Genomic DNA, 20466 nt, shown 5'->3' on the forward strand with positions numbered 1-20466 from the left:
ATTATTATTTAAAGTATGGCCTGGTTTGCTTCTTTTGACTCTGTATCCAAATATGTAGGTGTTTTCCTGTAATCCTTTAAATGTATGATTTAGGTACTTGTTCATATCTTAGTTAAAAAACAAAATATCCTATTTAATAACTTTACATTTAGAGGGCTTTGTGCAAAATCATAGAATATGGTTTGCTGGCCTCCATCAAGTAGGATTAATTTTTCTATATATGTAGTGAGGAAGTGGATTGTTGTTAGTCTGTGCATCTGTAACAAAATATCTTAGGCTAGGTAATTTATAAATAATAGAAATATATTTCTCATAATTCTAGAGGCTGGGAGATCCAAGATGAAGGCACAACTAGATTTCTGTGAATGGTAACGGGTTCCTTGCTTGTTACAAGATGGTGTCTCTTGTTGCCATCCTCACGTTGTAGAAGAGGCCAAGTGGGTGAAAGGGAATGATTTCTGTCTTCATGTGAAGGAAGAGTTGGGACAAAGAAATGAACTTCCTTTCTCAAGCCCTTTTATTTTTAATTAATTGATTTATTTGGGGGAAGGGGTACTGGGGATTGAACCCAGGGGCACTTGGCCACTGAACCACAACCCCAGCCCTTTGTATTTAGAGACAGGGTCTCACTGAGTTGCTTATCGCCTTGCTATTGCTGAGGCTGGCTTTGAACTTGTGATCTTCCTGCCTCGGCCTCTCAACTACAGGGATTATAGGCGAGTGCCACTGTGCCTGGCATCAAGCCCTTTTATGATGACACTAATCCCATCCATCAGGTAGAACCCTTAGATTTGATCATCTCCCAGTGATTTTAATACTTTCACCTTGGGGTTTAATTCTAACATAGGAATGGGGGGGGGCACATACATTAGTAAGCTTTTTCGGCTCTTTTTAAAGTTTGATTTCTAGCAGTCATAATCTGATCCTGTTTCCTATACCAAATGCAGTAGTGTATCCTTGAATACTTGTATTTTAAATTACTTCTTAAATTTTGTAGTCAAGAATAGAAAGTTTATTTTCAATAATCATTCAGCATTTGAGCTTCTTTCTTCCCTTTGATCTTAGTAATATTGATCCTTTAGGTATATAGATAGCCCATGTTTAAGTTTCTACAGGTACAGTGGGCATTTATTGTTTAAGGACTGGGTTATAACTAGAAAATCTCCAAACTGTTCTTCCTTGTTGGATGCCATTTGTCCTCTAGAGTTATGACTCTGGAGAATTTCAATGTCCTAATATTTATTTATTATATACTTATGTTTTATTATACACTTATTATTTATAAATAATATCTGTTGAACACTACAGGCTATTTGTATATTGTTGAAGAAGGGATAGTTGGATTCTTTGGCTTACTATTTTTCTTTTCCTTTTTTCTTCTTAGGTAATTACATTGGGTTTTTAGTCACTTTACATAGATAATGGTCAAGAGCAGGGAGTTGGGATTAAAGAAGACTTGGGTTTGAATCTTATCTTTTTTTTGTTAGCTGTTATAAAACACATGAATTAATATATTTAACTTTCAATTTCTTATCTGTAAATAGAAATGATAGTATCTTGTTCATAAGGTAGTTGTCAGTTTTAAGTAAGAAAATGTATGTGAAACCCTTAGATTGACATCTGGCATATAGTAAGTACTTAAGAAATAACCAATGTGTGAATATCATTATTATCATAGTTATCTTAACATAGTTTGAACGTGTAAGTGTAGTAGATTCACTTATTTAACTCAGTTTAGAATCTGAAGTTTAGAGAATTTAATACAGTTTTGAATATTAATGCTTTAACAAAATACAAGTGAGCAGTAATGTCTCCAGGGGCTGGAGTTATGGACTCAGGAAACATGGATTCATTTTCCTGCACATTTAAATGCTACAGTACTACCTGAACTACAGGACTGTTCTGAAAATTAAATGGGATATATGTTGCTGCCTGTAGTAGACTGTAGGAGGTACCACCTTCCCTTGACATATGAAACAAAAGGAAATTTATACTGTAACAAACATTTATATTATACATCTTCAAGTTGTCTTTATTGACCTTACAGCTATGCTTAGAAGTCACCAGAATCCCAAAAAGTATCCTAATTTTTTGGCTTGGTGTGATGGTGTTTCTCAGTATTTGGTGAAGTAATGAACTTCTATGTCATGGATTTAATTTTAGTTGATTTTTATTTTATCTATCTATCTATCTATTTATTTATTGAGACAGGATCTGGCTTATTATGCCTTGGCAGGGTGGTCCTGACAGTGGTGGGTATCACCCTGTCCTGGGTGGAGGGAAGGCCCAAGGGCTAGTTAAGGCCAATGGCGAGAGAAGTAGGGGGCACACAGCTGCTGGAATGCAGTGAGGCCAGGTGGAGGGCTAGAGGCAGCTGTGGTAGGCCTGGGCAGGGAGCCCCTGCTGCCCAGGGTTGAAGGCATCCAACTGTGATGGGGCCATGGCCTACAAGATTGGGGACCCAGGCCACACCAGTACCCTGGGAAGCAGGTGAGGGATCATATGACACAGAACATGAAACACAGGCACAGAGCTCATAAGTAAGCACATGGACTAGTGGGCACAGATTCACAGGCCAGAGGGACACTCACCCCTGGCCAAGCTGGACACAAACACAATGGTAGTGACACATAAATATCAGGGAGACATGGCACTATGGAATACGTGATGGCTACCATGAATGAACCAAGCCATGGAGTTCAAGAGAAGAGGGAAATGGGCCTTGTGGCATGACTGCACTGGAATCATGTGAAACATGGGTTGGGGGCTGGTCTGGAGGTGCCTAGGGCAGCCCATCCCGCCTCCCCCACCCCCCCAACTTTCTGGGCTTAGTCTGTCTTCCACACTTTGTTGAGCGCTTTACCACCTCATGGTAGATGATAAGCACAATGGCCACATGCAGGCGGATCCAGCCCAGGCAGTGCCCTTGTAGAAAGCTTTCAGCTCTTCCTTCCTCAGAATTTGCAAGCCACAGTCCCAAGTGTTCCCCAGTATTTGTGTGACTCCAGGCCCTACATCCGAGTCTTAATCACACCCAGAGGCATGTTTCCGAAGACACTGGCTGCACCAGCAATAGCTCCAAAGACCCTGGTGACCATCAGTGGGTTCCTGGGCTTGTTGTGGATGTCCCCTCTGTACCAGTTGCGCAGGGAGGTTATCACAAACGGGCTAGGTTTGAGCCCGTTTTCAGCATAGTGGCAGTGAGGCCCTGGTAGGTCCCCTTCACTCCTTGTTCCTGTACAATCTCCCCAACCCTGTGGAAGAGTCCTTTGTACGTTGGGGAGGTCTGGTCATGGATGAACTTAACCTTGATGGCCTCCATGGGGCACATGACCACCACAGTGTCGGCCACACCACAGCCCCCGCGTGCTGTCCTCCTTCCCTGGGCGTCCCACTTGTGATTGATGAAGAACTCATTCCGAACCTGATGGCCGCCTTGGGGATGGAGCCGTAGAGCAGAGAGCTGAGGCCGAGGTACAGGCCCAGGACCATCTGCGGCACGCAGTTCCCCGGTGCCCCAGTACCTATCGCAGGTGAGCCCCATCCAGCTGTAGCTGCGGATTCACGTACTCCCTTAGGAACATTGTTGTACAGATCTCGATGTCACCTGCCAGGATTGCCTTCCTGGGGTGTGTCAGCTTGGCTTTTCTGGGTGCAGGGTGCAGCAGGGTGGGAGGTGGGCAGCCCATGGGGCATGGCCATGGTGGGCGGGAGGCGGGCAGCCCAGTGTGGGTCACGTGTCCCAGCCTCCAACACTGGGCAGTAGGTCCGTGGAGACAGCAGGGGTGACCGGTTATGGCCCCAGGAGTGGGGTGGCCACTTTAGTCAATTTTTTAAACATGGTTTTTTAATAAAAAAGACTTAAATATTTTGTATCACTAGTAAGATATATTAGTTGGAGAATTATATTTGGCAGGTTCCAGCTAGTAGAGGACTTTCACTTGTATTTGGCATGATGACAAACAATAAGTGCTAATTTTGCTTTTGGTTCTTATGCTATTGATCAGTACACTATCTTCTCTAAAAGAGATTGGGGACAACAATCTTTTTGACTCTTTAATATAAATTAGAAAAAAATTATACTAGCATATTCAGCCTAGGTAAAAGTAAAAAGGTGAGTTGACCATAAACTATTTAAAAAAATATGTAACACTATGATATGGTGTAATTATCAAAGCAGTGTGGCAACCACTGAAGTATGTTCTAGACTATTCTCTCTAGTGGTAGAACTTCATACATGAAGAATGAAGTTCCAGTTAGAGATGGGAGAGTGTCATAGAAGAAAAATAAACTTGTCTTCACCAGTGAAGGTTTTCCTTTTGCTTAAAGAACTTAAATCAGTACAAAATAAAATTTTGCTTCCCTCTTCTTCTCCCTGACCACCTGTTAATAAATGTTTTTACTATTGACAGGTGCTGCTGAAATACCTTACTGAAAAACTTTTTTCTTGAGTGAGGAATATTTTCATGATATCAGCTACTTTAAATGTGTTTTTGACTATGCCATCGATTGTCCTGAAGGTTGTTAGTTTTACTGGACTCAAAGGAGACTGGGTTTAAGAGTCTATTTGAACATTTTCAGAGGTGAAGATAATATAAGGGCCATAAATATTTTCTTTCAGGATATCAGAATAGGGTAGAGTGCTATCATATCACTACGTGGTAATAAAAACATAGATATTTTTTTTTTCTTGTGGTACTGAGGATTGAACCCAGGGGTGTTCACTGAGCTACATACATATCCAACTCTCTTCAGCCCCCTGTAGTTTTTATTTTGAGACAGGGTCTCCCTAAGTAGCCCAGTCTGGCCTTGAACTTGTGATCCCCTTGCCTCAGTCTCCTGAGTAGCTGGGATTACAGGCTTGCACCACCACACCCAGCAAATTGAGAAGATTTTTATAAAAAGGTGTTATAGCCTGTGTTTTATTTGCCTTATTGGCCTATAATTTTTTAATTGATTAGCAACATGGGATAAATTCCTGGCATTTTTTCCTAAAGAGTAGGACTCATGTCCAAAGCCACAGTATGGAGATTTACTCCAGTAATTGGTTAAATTCCAGTGTTTGGTTTCTATTGGCTCATCACTGCCCTGCAGACTCTGTAAAGGGACAGTCAAGGAGAAAGGTGGTACTGACATGGCTAGCTTTGCTTTCTTCTTCCAGCCCCAGGGCTCTTCATAGGCACAGCTGTTTTGTTCTTCTCTTTGTCCAATAAATGGCCTGGCTTGAGGGGTGCCTTGTAGGCATTCTCACCCCAGCCTGCAACGTATATCAGCACTTGTGTGCTGGACAGCGCCATAGCACCTGCCCTGGCTCCCTTTATCCTCCTCACCCCACAAAACCCAGGATCCCAGCCTCTAAGGATATGATGTTTCCCTCACATCAGTTAATTCAGAATTCATTAGGAATGTGTTGCAGATGCAGGTGTCAAGTAGGTGATGGCTTCTTCAGAGCTGAAGGGTCTCTGGTGGTTTCATAGAGGAGGAGGAGAAAAGGGAATATAGCAGAATGAAAGAAAGGAAAGGAATGAGGCTTTCATATCACTGGAAGATAGTGATAAAAATGATCACATCTATATTTTATTAGGAGTGTCCTCGGTGCCCAAGCACTATGTTCAAGCCATTCCCAAACAGTGCGCTAAATTGTCCGTCTATGGTAGAGCTGTGGCTGGAAGCTCACGTGTCTGACCGAGAATCTTCCTCATAAGCACTACCCTGCATAGCCAGAAAGTAGATGACCTTGACGAATATCTGAGATTTCTGAGTCCCCCAGTTTTCAAAGTCTGCACATGTTTGTACTATAACATGCAATAAAGGATAACTTAACAAGAAATACTGTTTGTATTCAGCAAGTAGAGAGTGATGGCCTATGGCGAGACGTGGATTCTAGAGTGTTGAATGGATGTTTTACTAAAACACAAATTCATACATGTTGTGGGGTTTCAGGGACATTGTTAAATGCACAGGGTAAAGGACCTGCTGGATGTATTTTTAATGTCAACAGGTATCACTCAGTCTTTTCTGCTTCTGTAAGCATTCAGATAGAGACTTGATGAGAACAAAAAGGTTAGCCTGCCCTTTATAGTTGGAAGGAACTCAGTTCCGGTAGAATTTCTTTGAAAACATGTGTTTCTAATACGTCAGAATTGGTTTGGCTTAAGCTAAAAGGAAAATTGTAGTCTGATTTGTTTAAAGGAACAAAAAAATGTCCACATGCCAAAGTTTGAATGCACAGAGCATAGTTCAGTTCTTAATGGACTTTTATGCTTTTCTCACTCTGATTTTTATTTCCCCATCAATGTGCTAGTAAAATCATATGTAGAACTAGAATACCACCAATAAAAGTTTTAATTTTTGTGTTTTTTTCCCTATGTATAAAATTATATTGTTATGAGCAACTTTAGTGTTAATGAGTAACCTACATAAAATACTAGGATGACTATGTTGAGAATAAATAATAAACTTAGGAAATTTAGGATATTTTGTTTTGAAATCCATAATATTGATTTTTTTTCTTCCATGCAATTATGAATTTCCTTTATCAGTGTGCTCTGTGTGTGTGCCTTTACATTTTTGTTTCTGAAGTGTGGTTATAATATGAGCCTGAAAATTGTTGTGCCATGGGCTGGGTGTGCAGTCCAGTGGTAGAGAGCTTAGCTAGCACACTTTGGTTCCACGTGTGGACACTTGGGTTCGCTCCCCAACCCCCCCCCCCAAAGAAAGAAAAAAAATTGTCTGTATCTACTCTGTGAATTTCCTTTGTATCTTAACTAATGATACATTTATCACATAATGCCTTGTGATAGAATTAGTTTTGAAGGAAATTGTTAACTAAATGGGATTTTTATTTCAGACACGTTCTCAGGTGTAATTGTGTAGACACGGTACTTATTAGTTGGAGTTTAATAGGAACTCCCACTGGTGGCCTAAATATTTTGCTTATAGGCTACCAGCTGCCTTAAATCTTGTAGATTGTTCTATTGGCCTTGAAAGCAAACTAAAGAGTAAACCATTTTGGAGTCTTTACGTCCCTGGTTTTGCAGAAAGGCAGGAGGAGTTGAGGGAGCTGCCCATTTCGTAAAGCCGTATGTTTTTAAACTATACACATGGTGCTTTGCACAAGTCAAAATTGCCAAAGGGACAGATGTTGCCAATTTCAAATGTACAGGGGGAAGGCAAATATTGCTAAGCAACGGTATACTTGAGAGAGCATTTTTAGGAGCAGAGCCAGGGGAGTTGTGCCTGGGAGCAATCGCTGCTCCTTATGGCTCAGTACCAGGGAAGACATGCAAAGTTCTCTGTGTCAGGGCCGCCATCACAGTCGCCAGCACAAACGACAGTGGCCTAGTAGCATCGAGTAGGGTTTGCAAGGGGATGTGTGAAACCAGGAAAGCTTTTTTGCCATGTAGGAAGTCAAAAAGGCATGCTCACAGAGGTAAGTGTTTAGCCTCTCCACAGTAAGTACGCAACCTGAGGTTCAGGTGGGGCCACTGGGCATAATGAAATCCGGCAAGAGTGTGAGGCCTTAGAATCTGTGGGTGTGTCTGTCTCCTCTTCTCACCTTCTTCTTTGCTTGCTCTGTTAGTGGTTAACATCAGAGAGGCATCAGAGGATCCTCTGTGGTTTAGTGTGCTGTGTATGAGTTTATAAACAAGGTAAATAGCTTTCCAGCCATAGGTATTTGGCCCCTCCCATGTTCCCTCCTTTTGTACAAACTTGATAGGTAGCACACAGGTGCGGTGGGGTGGCTTTTTTTGGTCAGCCTCTGGAGGCTTGTAATACCTCTTGAGATTTGATGGTTGTTGTTTGAATTATGGATTCTCCTTGTTCCCCTTCTTCCTGCCTTCTTTCATCCCTCCCTTATGAAATAAAATGGGAGCAACAGTAGAGAAGATATAGTTTTGTATTTGTAGAAAATTATAACATTTTTGGCAATGTATTTTAAAGAAATTAAGAAGATAAACATTTAGTAATTCCTTACCACTTGATTTTTTTCTTCATCTTTCAAGTTCTGGTCTTAAATTTCTGAATGAGTTGACAAATGTTGATGACTTTTTTTTAAAAAGGAGATATATATAATTTAAGTCTGATTTAAAAGATTGAGGAGCCTTCCACCCAAGTTTTAACATACAAGTAGTACCAGCTTTCATCAGTATAGGAAAATTTCAAAGTAATCTCACTTGGATGCAGGCAGGTATGCTCGAGAAACTTCAGTGTACTTTAAGCTTTATGTTCTTACTGATTTATTCGGCGGAGTTTGTGATCACATAGTCTGCATCGGTCAGGGGTGTAAATTTATGTGATGAAAAAGCTAATAAAAGATGACAGTGTTTCCATTTTTCCCTCTTAGAAGACAGATCTTGTTTATTTTATGGTTTAGCTATAGTGAAATCAGCCAAAAAGCAATGAAAAAGGAGAGAGAACCCCCAAATAATTATGGTTTAAATACTTCCTGGATTGAATGTAGTTTAAACTTTCTTTTGGCTTTTTTGAGTAGAGACTATGTCATGAAATGAATTGGAGGACCTATTGTAAGCAGATTTAAGAGGCAACAGAGAGTTTTCTAGTGACTTTAAGTTTGCCGCAAGTAATTTCTTTTAAAGACAGGGTTGTTCTAGTGAAGTCCAGAAAACTGGTGTATTTCATTCTACAAAACACTTGGAAGAAATTTTTATTAAAGAAATAAGTATTTGACTTTGAGATGCCTGTATAAAGTAGAACTAAAAGAAATGAGAAAACAGGTAAGACACAGCTATTCAGAAGCCAATCTAAATCTTTTCAGGTTCACTTACTGTATTCAGCTTGGTAGACAGCATGATTATGGTTATTTAAAATGATACAGCTCACTTTATGGAGGATGTTACTATATACTCGTAAGAAATTTAATTCAAAAGAACCTCAAACTTTTTTTAAAAGGGCATGTGTCCATCTCTGTCCCCCCAGCTGGCCATGTGATTATGATGTCAGGAAGGAAGTGCAGTGGACTTCACGAGCATTTTCCCATGGACTGTGTGCCAGGTGTATGAAATATTCAGGAGGGCCAGAGTTGGAGTCATGTACCACTAAGACATAATTTACCTCTGGTGGTGTGATTCTCACAGCTTTTAAAGGCAGTTTTCAAGGGAGTTGCTTTTGTTATTACTATGAGAGTGGTTGCCTGTTTTCCATATCATCTCTTCTCTGGCATCTAGGTTCTGTATTCTAGAAGAGTATAGGAGGAAAGGTAGAAAATGGGAAAGACAGTAAATGTAAGAATTTTGAAGTTTAGAAGAATGGGATTGAGTTATGTTGTGCCTTGAAATACTCAGGAGGTTGGAGTTCAAAGTCAAGTGCTCTGAGTTATTTTTTACACTTTTTTATTGCATGTGCCCATATATGAGCCCATATGGGAAGTGAGAAACAGATGGTGAGAGAATTATATTAAAATGGAGAAAGATTTGAGAAGAGTGACAGACTGCTTCATGTTTCAAAATGGGGACAAACCCTATTGTTCCCTAACTTTTAGAATCATGATAGCTTTAAATTCAGGAAGATTAGAGTACATTTATTTTATAAGCAATTTTCTCTTTGTCATATATTTGTCTAGTTAGAAAATTAAAAATAATTCTTACTTATATATCTACTCTGCCTTCTGGGTTTATTAAAAAGAACAAGGTGGACGTGGTGGTACATACCTATAATCTCAACTACTTGGGAGGCTGAGGCAGGAGGACCCCAAGTTCTAGACCTACCCTGGCAACTTAGCAAGATTCTTTCTCCAAATAGAAAGAGCTGGGGATGTAGCTCTGTGGTTAGAGCCCTTCCATAATGTGCACAAGGTTCTGGGTTCAATTCCCACTACTGCCACATAAATAAGTAACTGGATGGATACATAGATAAATATTGGTGCTCCTTGAGCAACTATTTGTTCAAAACTTTGTTATTTAATATATTTTCACCAATTCGTTAATGCACCAGATAAACTTTGTGGGAAGTCTGATGCAGTTTGTCTATACTCCCAGAACAAATTTACATATAAACATAATGCAGGAAAAGATTATTAATTCTTATTTGGGATTCAGTGAAATTACCAAGTTTTTTGTTGTTGTTGTTGTTTAATGACTGAATCTGATTTTTAATGGGTTATAGAAAAGCAAAATAGACCCTTAAGTTTAGATGTTCTTTGACAGGATTATATGGATGATCATAACCACTTATAATGTTCTGATAGTAAATGAGTTGTACAATTCTAGAATACATTTTTGTAAACACTAGCAGTTAACCTGGTTGTTTGTTACTCAACATTAAAGTTTGTTTTTGTTTTTTAAAGAGGAACTTGTTGAAATAGTTTAGATTTAAGATAGAAGGGCCAGTCATCTCTATTTGCATTCTCTCTTCTGTTTGTCATAGTATCAGTAATCCCCCTGGGCAATTTAAGCTTGGTTGGTTTCCTCAGAGTATTCTTGCCTCTTGCCTACCACTACAGTAATTTTTTCTTTTCTTTTCTACTGGATTTTGGTTTTTGTTTTTCAAAACAATCCATGCCAGGAGACAGACAACCAACACCTAACCCAGAGGAGGCTGCTGATATTGCTGCTGGGATAAGCTCAGGATAAAATCTTTATGTCCTTTCAGACAAAGCATGGATTAAACGGTTTATCATATTCCTATGACTTCACTTTCTTTCAACCTCCTCCAGAAACTGATGGAAAGTTTTCGGTTTTTTCCTTTCCTGGTACCTCTGAAATCTTAGCTTATGCTCAGCTATGAAAAAAATGTCCAGGCCCCCCCTGTGAAACGGAATTAGACATGGCTCCTAAACAGTGTTAACCACTTAAATTTGATAGACACATACACTTTAAAGAGGGAGCAGTAATACAGGTTTATGTATCTATAAATCCTGTCATGGTTGACTAAGTAATTTAGTAGTGTTGTTTTAGACCTAGAACCATCCGTTAATATGATTTGTGAGAGTGAGTGCGTGCGTGCGTGCGTGTGCAGGGCAGGCTGGAGGTAGAGAGCATGCAGAAGGCATATCCCACTGCAGTTTCACACTCTGCCGTAATGAGGGATTGCAGTTGGAAGGCTGCTTGTACTTTCCACAATTGATGTTTCCACTCTAAAATTAAAAAATCCTTCCCCCAAGTACTTTGAAGGCTGTTTTAATAAGTAGAATTGGTCGTGGATGGGGAAGATCGGATAGTTTAGGCCATTTGAAAGACCTTGTCAGTTTATTACCACTGGGATGGAATGTCTAGACTTGTTCTTTGTGGGGCTTTTTTCTTTTTTTTTTTTTAAATGGTGCCTTTTTAGCCCTGCTTACTAAATCATTCATGGCTGCTATGCCTACAATGGGCTTCACGGGGCCTCATGTGATTTTTCATCAAAGGCACAGTGTTTTAGAGCCTGAGACCATTGGGGGATTTCTGATTCCTCCTATTATAAAGTGAATGTAATAGTTCACATCAATAGTTAGGAAGTTGGCGAGTAACTGAGATTAGACACATTTATTCTCAAACAGTGGTAAGAGTTTTTTTTTTTTTTTTAAAAAAAAAAACAAAAACAAACCATTTTCCAGTCAAGTACTTGGTTTTTAGTGAATTTAAACCTATCCCAGGTATATACCCCAACTTCTTAACTTTTGCACTGTGAAGTTAGTTGACATATTGTCATAAATAATAAGTGATGAAAATATTTTTCCATATGATGCATTATCACTAAATAGTATTTTAAAAATAGGTGCTGTTTTATGTGACTGTACTTGAAAGCTTGCATACATTTAAAATTGCAAACTCACATATGGTCTCAGGATATGTAGTAGTTTTATTAGCAGTAAAACTGGTGAAACCAGCACTTTTATTACTCTCTCATTATTTGCATATTTGTATCTAGGGAGTGTTCAAGACAGTTCTATATGTAGAGAATGCTACTCCTGGTTTTCAGTTATTTAAACCAGATCCCAAGAACTAGAATCCTTAGGTTTTATAATGATAAATAGTGTCTCTTAATAGAGCTCAAAACAGAATTACCAGAATATTTCAAGTAACTCACTTAATACAAATTGAGCTTTTACAAATTTTTATATGCTTTAGAAAAATAAATTATCTTTATGACATTAATTAGAGCAAATTATTTCACTGTTATAATCAAAGTAACTAGAAATGAACAACAAATTATCTAATTGTTCATATTGACCCCCAGTACTTGAGGGGAGCCTCAAGTACTGAAGATTGAACCCAGGGGTGCTTCTACTACTGAGCTATGTCCCCAGCCCTTCTTATTTTTTAATGTTGAGACAAGTCTCACCAAGTTGTAGAGGTTTCTCCTTGAATTTGAGATCCTCCTTCATCAGCCTTCCCAGTAGCTGGAGTTATAGTTGTGTGCCACTGCACTCAGCCATCATATTGATCTTGAAAGACTAATACTTCAAAAGACTTCTTCCTATAAGGTTTTGTTTGTAAGTTTCAGTAACATTTTAGGTTTTTTTTTTTTTTTTCCATTTTGAGCCTATTTTTACCTTAGTTGGTGAAAGATAAGGAAATATTGTAGTTTGCTTATAAAATAGCATTTTACCTATACTTTAAAAAAATTGGGGCTATAGGCTCTCACTTATTAAATGAATTGGAGTGCTAGTACATCTTTCAAACTTCCAGTATTCTCTCTTAGTGTTTATCTTGGAGTATTTCTTTATCTCCTGTCTCAGGGAGAGACACACCCTTCCTTCACCCCACCTAAGTATACTGCTTGATTTTCCCAACCAGAGATCTGCTGTTACTCTTACATGTGAAACTTTGCTTTATGAGAAATTTACATCCTTAAACTACATTTGGGCAACTACTGTAAGTGAAAACATCTGATTGCAATAGTGGTGGTAATTGATGAATTGTAATTAAAATATTACTTTCTTTTTAAATTGACGATTTCTGTATCTTAAAAAATACTTTTGTTCTCTGAAGTTGCAAATATGAGTACATATGTACTGCTTCCCAGGAAAAAATTGAGAGTTCACTATAAGGTAACTCTGTAATTCCTTTTTGGTTGGCTTAGTTTCTGAATTTCATTTGTAATGAGACGAGATGACAAAAATCAAGTTCATTCACTTCCCAGATATTAATTGTTTATCTACGTTAGTCAAGAATTATGTTAAGCCTTGGAGAATATGGAGCTGACTAAAATCCCAGCTTCTGCCTTTAGGAAGCTAGTCTTAGTTATATCTGGGGAGGGATAAAGTGAGATTAATAATTTTAAGGGAGAATTTAATAGTTCAATTTACTTTTGCATATAATAATGGATTCCACCATCGTGTATAATTATAATGCACCAGAAAAGGAAAAAATAAAGTTGATTTTACAATTTAAATGACAACACAGTCTAAGGTGACTTATTCCTTGTTTTCTAGTTTAATATTCCTCCTTCCATATTAATAGTCTGTAGCACAGTTGTTGTTGTTGTTCTTGTTTTAATTTGGTCTATAAGCATGCCTGTATATCTGTCCAGGGATCTTAAAAACTCTTATCCTAAAATTCTGGGTGTGGAGGTAAGGCATTTACACAGTTGCCCAAAGGGCATGTTGCTTCTGAAGAAGCAGTACTGCTAGTCCTTTTATACCTGTTCCAGCCGAAGTAGGCACGCCCAGCACTTAGGAGCATATTCTTGGAACAGGCTTAGTGTTCAGGGAATTTATTGCATATTTGCAGAATACAATTAATTTTATGTCAAACCTTGCTCAGCCAAGATTTTTGGTCTCTCCCTCTAATCTGTCTCTTAGAAATGATGATTATAGTATCTCCATGTAAACTCATGAATTTATTTGCATAACACTAACTTTAACATGCCTTAATTTTATTTCTTCCTCTTAACAATACTACAAGGCTTTGTGTGTTTCAGATGTCTGGAGTATTTAAGTTTGATTAAAAAAAAAAAAAAGAAAGGAGAACCAAAACGTGCTCTCCTTGTTGGTAGTCTAGTTTGGGGAGCAAGAATGATTTAGCAAGCAAGCTTGGGGTCAGGCGTTGACTGCAAATCAAGTCTACTGGGTAAGGCTGCCTGTGAATATGTAACCGGCAATTCTGGGTGGAAGGTATTAGATGGGACAAGCCCAGAGCACAGAGGAGTGAGCTGGGGAGATTGAGTAGCTACAGTAGCTGAGGATATGCAACTGTCCTTTGAGAAAAAGATTTTTCATCTCTATTTCAAGCTAATATTTGTGTTTTCATTTATGAATAACTAATACATTTTAATGGATATGTAGTGGAAATCTTCCTCTTACTCCATTCCTCAGCCACCCTTTTTTTCTTTCTAGAAGAAATTGATGTTATGAATTTCTTGTGCATTATTCTCAATGGTATTTTATACAAAATCAGCCATTCTGCATACATTGTTCTTATCTCACTGACACTTTTTCATTTATACAAATGCTGGCATATAATGACCCTTATTTGGTTTTTTTTCCTGCTTAACAATATCGGTTAGAGATTACCCCCTTAAATCAGTATGCAAAGAGCCTCTTCATTGTTGGTCATAGATGCATAGTATTTCTTTGAAAGTGGTGTGTGCCATAGTTTTTTTAGTTACCTACAGATAGACATTTAGATTGTTGTTAGTGTCTTATTCTTTGCAAGTTGAAATTACGTGTTGTACTACGTATAGAAGTCAGCAGAGTAAGTCAAAGAGAATATGTAATTAGAACTTGGTAGCTACTGCCAAACTGGTGTCTTTGGAGTTTATACCACTTTGCCTTCCCACCAGTCCCAGTGTTCAAGTGCCTGTTCCCCCACATCTCTCTCATAGATACAGTATTGTCAATCTTTTGGTTGTTTGCCAGTCTGATCTGGGAAAAAGAGTTTCTTGGTGTAATTTAAATATTCTTGAGGTGAAGACAATGCAAAGCAATTTCCTTTTATCCCTGTTATGTTTATTTCCATTTATTCTGTTAAGATGATCATTTATAATTCAAACACCTGCAGCATCTACTAAGTTTTAAAGCCCTAGATGTTAGAAACTTATTTTCGAATTCTGAGTTCTGAGGGTGAAAACATACCAGCAAATGCTTTTTGTGGCATCTGTGAGGCAGGCAGCATGTGACTGATGAGTCAGTGAGGTCAGCCTGTCCCCTGCTTTCATGGAACTTGTAACCTAGAAGCAGCAGAGATGATACAATGACAGAATACAGCATTCTGAACATCAGAACACCTGGACAGCTGAGGGGTAAGGGAGTGTTTTCCAAAGGATAGTTTTTCACCTGCAAACCGAAGGCTCAGTGGGAGGGTTGCAGGCATTTGGGGCTAGATAAGCAGCAAATAGATATCAAAAACGGAACAGCAATGCATGAGTGACACATTTGAAGAAAAATAGGCATGTGTGTTAATTTTTTAAGTTAAACTTCAAATAGTGAAACTATTGAGGTTTGGTTTTAAAAGCTGTGACACTATTGAAGAATGTTTTGATGATTAATGTTGGCACTGTGTATTATTCCATAGATATAGATACTTTTGACAGTTTTTAAAGTTCCATGTTTTCACATTTGACCTTCACACCAACCCTGTGAAGTGGTTAGGTTTGGTGTTATTATCCCTTATCACAATGAGGAAATGCTCCCAAAGAGGTTGAATCTTATCCAGGATTGCAGAGTGAGTCTGCAGCAGAGCCAGATCTGGGATCTAAGCTCTTTTGGCTTCCTTCTTCTGCCTGCTGCTTGCCGTATTTCCTGGTTAGTGATAACTAAGCCTTTTTGAGAATAGTATTGTTATAAAAATGCTGCTCTGTTGAAACTTGAGAGGCTTAAAATATAATATTGCTAAGAACCTCCCTGTCTCAGTAGTAAGATGTATTTTTTCCATCCAGGTCTTTTAAGCTTATTATAAACACACTGTATCATGCTTAGAAGACATTTACCAACATATTTTATTTTAGTATCAATGCATTTCCTTATGGTTTCACAGTATCATTACAAGAGAAGCAAGAAATCAGACCCAGGCGAGCTTTCTGCGTTTTCTGGTCTGAAGCACTTGTGGGGGTAACAGGTAGTCAAATGTGAATACCAAAATGCTTCTTTGTAGGAACAGATGAAAGATGCTGCTCTTTGAAATAGGGCTTTGGTCATGCATAGGAGGACTGGAATCACATCACCTCCTAAGAAACTGATATGTTAGTCTCTTGCACAAATGTTGGGCTTTTTGGCAAGTCAGTTTGATGGGATAAGGCTTAGCCACTTCAGAACTTTTGTGTGACCTTAGATTTGCAATTCCAATCTCCTTGTTTTAAAAACTGAGATAATATGTATCACAAAGGTTGATCTGAGAATTAAATTGAGCCTTTTACAGCATTCCTGAGACATTTTTATTTCATTCTAAAGCTTCTGTAATAGGGATGTATCTTACAGTTGATGGGCACATTTAGTGTCGTAGCTCTCCTCCCTGCTAAGCTAATAATTTACTTTATAACTGGATTGAAGAATTAATTTACGGAGCTGGGGATGTGGCTCAACTGGTAGCGCACTCGCCTGGAGTGCGTGCGGCCCGGGTTCGATCCTCAGCACCACATACCAACAAAGATGTTGTGTCTGCCGAGAATCAAAAAATAAATATTAAAAATAAAATTCTCTCCTCTCTCTCTCTCTCTTTAAAAAAAATTCTCTAAAAAAAATCACAAAAAAATAAAAGAATTAATTTACGTACAGAGTTTAATGCAATATGCATTCAGTAAATAACTGCTCCACAAGACCCTCAGCCACTTAATGAGCCCCTATCTCAAAATAAAAACTTTTAGGACTGGGGATGTATCTCGGTGGTAAAGTACCCCAGGGTTCAATTGCCAGTATAAATGAATTAGGGAATGAATATAATTTTTAAAAATTGAGAAGAATTATGGTTCCTGTGTTAAGGCCATACCACATAGGGGAATTGAGATCTCTGCTGGGTGGTTAGTCTCTATATAGGAAACCAGATATGTGAAGTGACCACAAACAGGCAGAGGGGAGAGCCCACCTGGCCTACATATCTCCCACCTAGATATTGAGGGTGGGAGACAGCAATGAAATTTGTGGTCATAATAGAGTTGGTGTCTATACCATTGGGGGAGAACTAGACAGAAAGGACCTGCTAACTAGAGTTTCCTGATCCATACAGCTGTTATAGATGTTTGTTGTTGCTTTCTTTAAATCATCTCTTGAATTCAGCTGTGTTGCAGAGAGACTTGGCAGGACCAATTATATTTTTTATTCTTTGGTCACAGTGTTAAAGGGAGAGCCTGGTTCTGCTTTATAGGAGTGACAGTATTGAGGTAAAGACCCTATGAGGAATGTGGATTTTAAGAATGGGATTAGCATGCCATGGTTATTCCAACAACCTCTCCTTCCCTCTTGGGACGTCCCCTTCCAGTGGCCAACTTGGAAGTACCAAGTTGTTCTTAAAAGGATAGTTTGTCCTTATAGATCTTTCTCTGTAGTCACACCTGACAGACCTATTCTGTAGTTTGACTGCCTCTAATTTGGTTGGGGAGAAAAATGGAGATGTGAATTTCAGACACTTGGAAAGTAAAATGGACTCATATAGACTTGTCTTGTAACTGCCCTCTTTTAACTACAGGCTTAAAAAGTAGCTTGATGAGCATAGAAGTATTTAAGAGTAAAGGGGTTGTAACTAACTTAATCTTAGAGAGGCCTCAGTGTATGTGGGTGTGAAGATGGGTAGAGAAAAATATAAAGCAAATGTTAATATTTGGGAATCTGGGCAAAGAGCTTATTGAATTCCTGTTAGCATTTTAGCAGTTTTTCCTAAACAAAATTATTTCTAAGGAAAAAAGTTAAAAGTATATTATCTTGAGCACCTTTCCGTAAAAGCGCATATGTCTAAACTACTAAGTCTGCATAACATAATTGTTATATGCAGGCATGTATTTTAGCTGGACTCCTATTGTTGGGCATTTGATCATTTTCAGTTATTTGCATTATAAACAGGATTGCTTAGGTTTTTTTTTTTTTTTTTGGTGGTGGTTGTTATTGTGGTTTGTTTGTTTTTCAGTACTGCAGATTGAATTCAGGACCTCACTTTATGCTAGGCACTCTAAGCTACAGACCTTTCAAAAATTTATTTTGACTCAGGTTTTTTCTAAGTTAATCAGGCTGGCCTTGAATGGGTTATCCTTCCACCTCCCGAATAGCTGGGATCACAGGTGTGTGCCATCACATCTGGCTGGGACTTTAAAAAAATATATATTTATTTTTTATTCTGATTTGTTATATATGACAATGGAATGTATTACAATTCATATTACACATATAGAGCATAATTCTTTATATCTCTGCTTGTATACAAAGTATATTCATACCATTTGTGTCTTCATACATGTAGTTTGGATAATGATGTCCATCACATTCCACCATCATTTCTAACCCCATGCCCCCTCCCACCCCTTTGCCCTATCTAAAGTTCATCTATTCCTCTGGCTGGGACTTTTAAAAATATGATACTGTCTTATGTGGTTTAAACAGAACCCTTGCTCCACTTTTAAACACCTCTACTCCCATAATGAGACTCCTAGGAAAATTCATAGTAATTTAACCAACTAACTGAACCCAAGACCTTATTTAGAATTTTTAATGAGTTAATGGAGGCTCTTTATGAGTATCTGTGTAAGGTCAATGTTGCTTATCTGTAAACAAGTGGTGGAAAATTTCCTCAGTCCTGATTCATCCTATTGAATAAGTTTTTTTTTTTTTTTTTTAAGTGTATCTTTGGCGATATGAAGTCTTGGTTAAAAGTTGAGTTATTAGGAAGATCAGATAAAAAGTTTCTTCAGTGTCTTGAAGGTATAGCTTTCTCATTCATTCTTTTGGAAACAGTGGATAAATTTTTATCTTATTTTTGCCTCTATTCAGTATACTCATTATTTTCATTGATTGCCACATATTATAATTGGATTACCATTTTCATTCCAGTGATAGGTAGAATGAGGGGACTATTTGTCCAGAGTTAACTTGACAGAACAGAGTGTATGATTATATTATCTCAATATGTATTTGTTATTTTTTTCTAATAATACGTTAAAACCACGTATATTGTTGTGTTTTACCCTTGGATGAAAACAACACTCATTTCTCTACCTTTTCTAAAACAGAGCAGTAATGTTGGGTCCAGTTGTTAGATATCTTTTAATGGTTCTGAAAACCAAAAAACAGATCTAGTTGTTCACATGCAGAATGTCTGAGTGGGTGCAGGTTTTAGGGATACCCTCAATTCTTTTTGTTAAACCCCCAAACTTTGTAGCCCTACCTCAGCAATAACAGAGTATGAAAATTTGAATAAAGCTATTTCCAGGAAACTTAAATGTTTTAAACACACACCTAGGCAGATCAAATTGAAGTTGAATTTTGACATGTCCATTAAATTCGACTACAGGACAGTATGAATGTTGCTTTTTGTCTTGTCTTTTCCTTTCCCTATACGTTTGCTTCCTGGGAAAATTTTGTATGCACGTGTGTGTGTGTGTGTGTGTGTGTGTGTGTGTGTGTGTAAGGTGATAATGCTGACTAGGGTGAGAGACATTTTTAACTTTAAAATAAATTTTGGTAGGTTAGGATATTAAAAAACAATACTAATAAAGAGTTGGTTTTTTTTTTTTTATTTTTTTATTTTTTGGTACTGTGGGTTGCACCCAGAGCTGTTTTACCCCTGAGCTACATCCTCAGTCCTAAAAGTTCTTATTTTGAGATAGGGTCTCATTAAGTTGCTGAGGCTGGCCTCAAAGTTGCAATCCTTTTACCTCAGCCTCCTGGGTTGCTGGGATTACAGGTGTGCACCACTGTGTGTGGCAATAAAGGGGTATTCTCAATTGAACTAAGGAGTTCAGATGATTGCCATTTTTGTATTCACTTAACTTGAGCTGGAGTTACCTGTTTTAATCATTTTTGTCTCCATTTCTGCTGTATGTGTTATACATCTAAAGGTACTTAGGTACTATTTCTTTAATATACAATTTTTCCATTGATTAAATTTTGACCTGAGGGTCACAGTTGTCTGCCAAAGTCTCTGCTCACTGTTTCCTTGTGCATTTCCCTAAGATCAAGCTAGATGAATCTCTTTGGTCTTATTCATCCAGAATGCAAAGTTCCTAGTGAAATGTGGACCTGGAGGTGAGCTAGCCTTTGAGTGATGCTGTGGACACCAGTGTCACTCATTATCATCACTCCTAGCTGTTGTTTGTTTACTCATCTTTTCCTTCTTTTCACTTTTAGCAGACGTACTCCAATGAAGTCCATTGTGTTGAAGAAATTCTAAAGGTGAGCTGATTTTTGTCATTTGAAGAGACATGTAAGCAAGCAGACATGTATTGCTTTAATGGACAGTTACCATTTCCAACCCTCTTTCAACAGGTTTTTCCCCTTTATGCCTCCAACCGCCAAATAAACCAGAAGAGTAACAAAGGGAGACCTAGGAATTCTCTAACAGATTTTATTAATTAAAATGACGTTTACAAACTGCAGGGTATTGG

General features: G+C 38.2%; 1 protein-coding gene and 1 pseudogene across 4 annotated transcripts in view; one reads left to right on the plus strand and one right to left on the minus strand.

Annotated features, from left to right (window-relative positions):
- AFF1 (ALF transcription elongation factor 1) overlaps positions 1 to 20466 on the plus strand; it is a 202728-nt gene that overhangs the window by 127872 nt on the left and 54390 nt on the right. For 2 of the 3 annotated variants that reach the window (XM_081303788.1, XM_081303790.1), the window contains one exon: positions 20210 to 20254. In XM_081303788.1, coding sequence (XP_081159914.1) covers positions 20210 to 20254 — 45 coding nt within the window. The remainder of the gene's footprint in view (positions 1 to 20209; positions 20255 to 20466) is intronic. The other variant, XM_081303789.1, reaches the window with a different exon arrangement.
- Positions 2829 to 3689, minus strand: LOC308654259 (tricarboxylate transport protein, mitochondrial-like; annotated as a pseudogene). Its single transcript has one exon. The product of its transcript is annotated as a tricarboxylate transport protein, mitochondrial-like (transcript).

Source organism: Spermophilus citellus (assembly GCF_964194105.1).
Source record: "Spermophilus citellus genome assembly, chromosome: 8".
NCBI classification, from domain to species: Eukaryota; Metazoa; Chordata; class Mammalia; order Rodentia; family Sciuridae; genus Spermophilus; species Spermophilus citellus.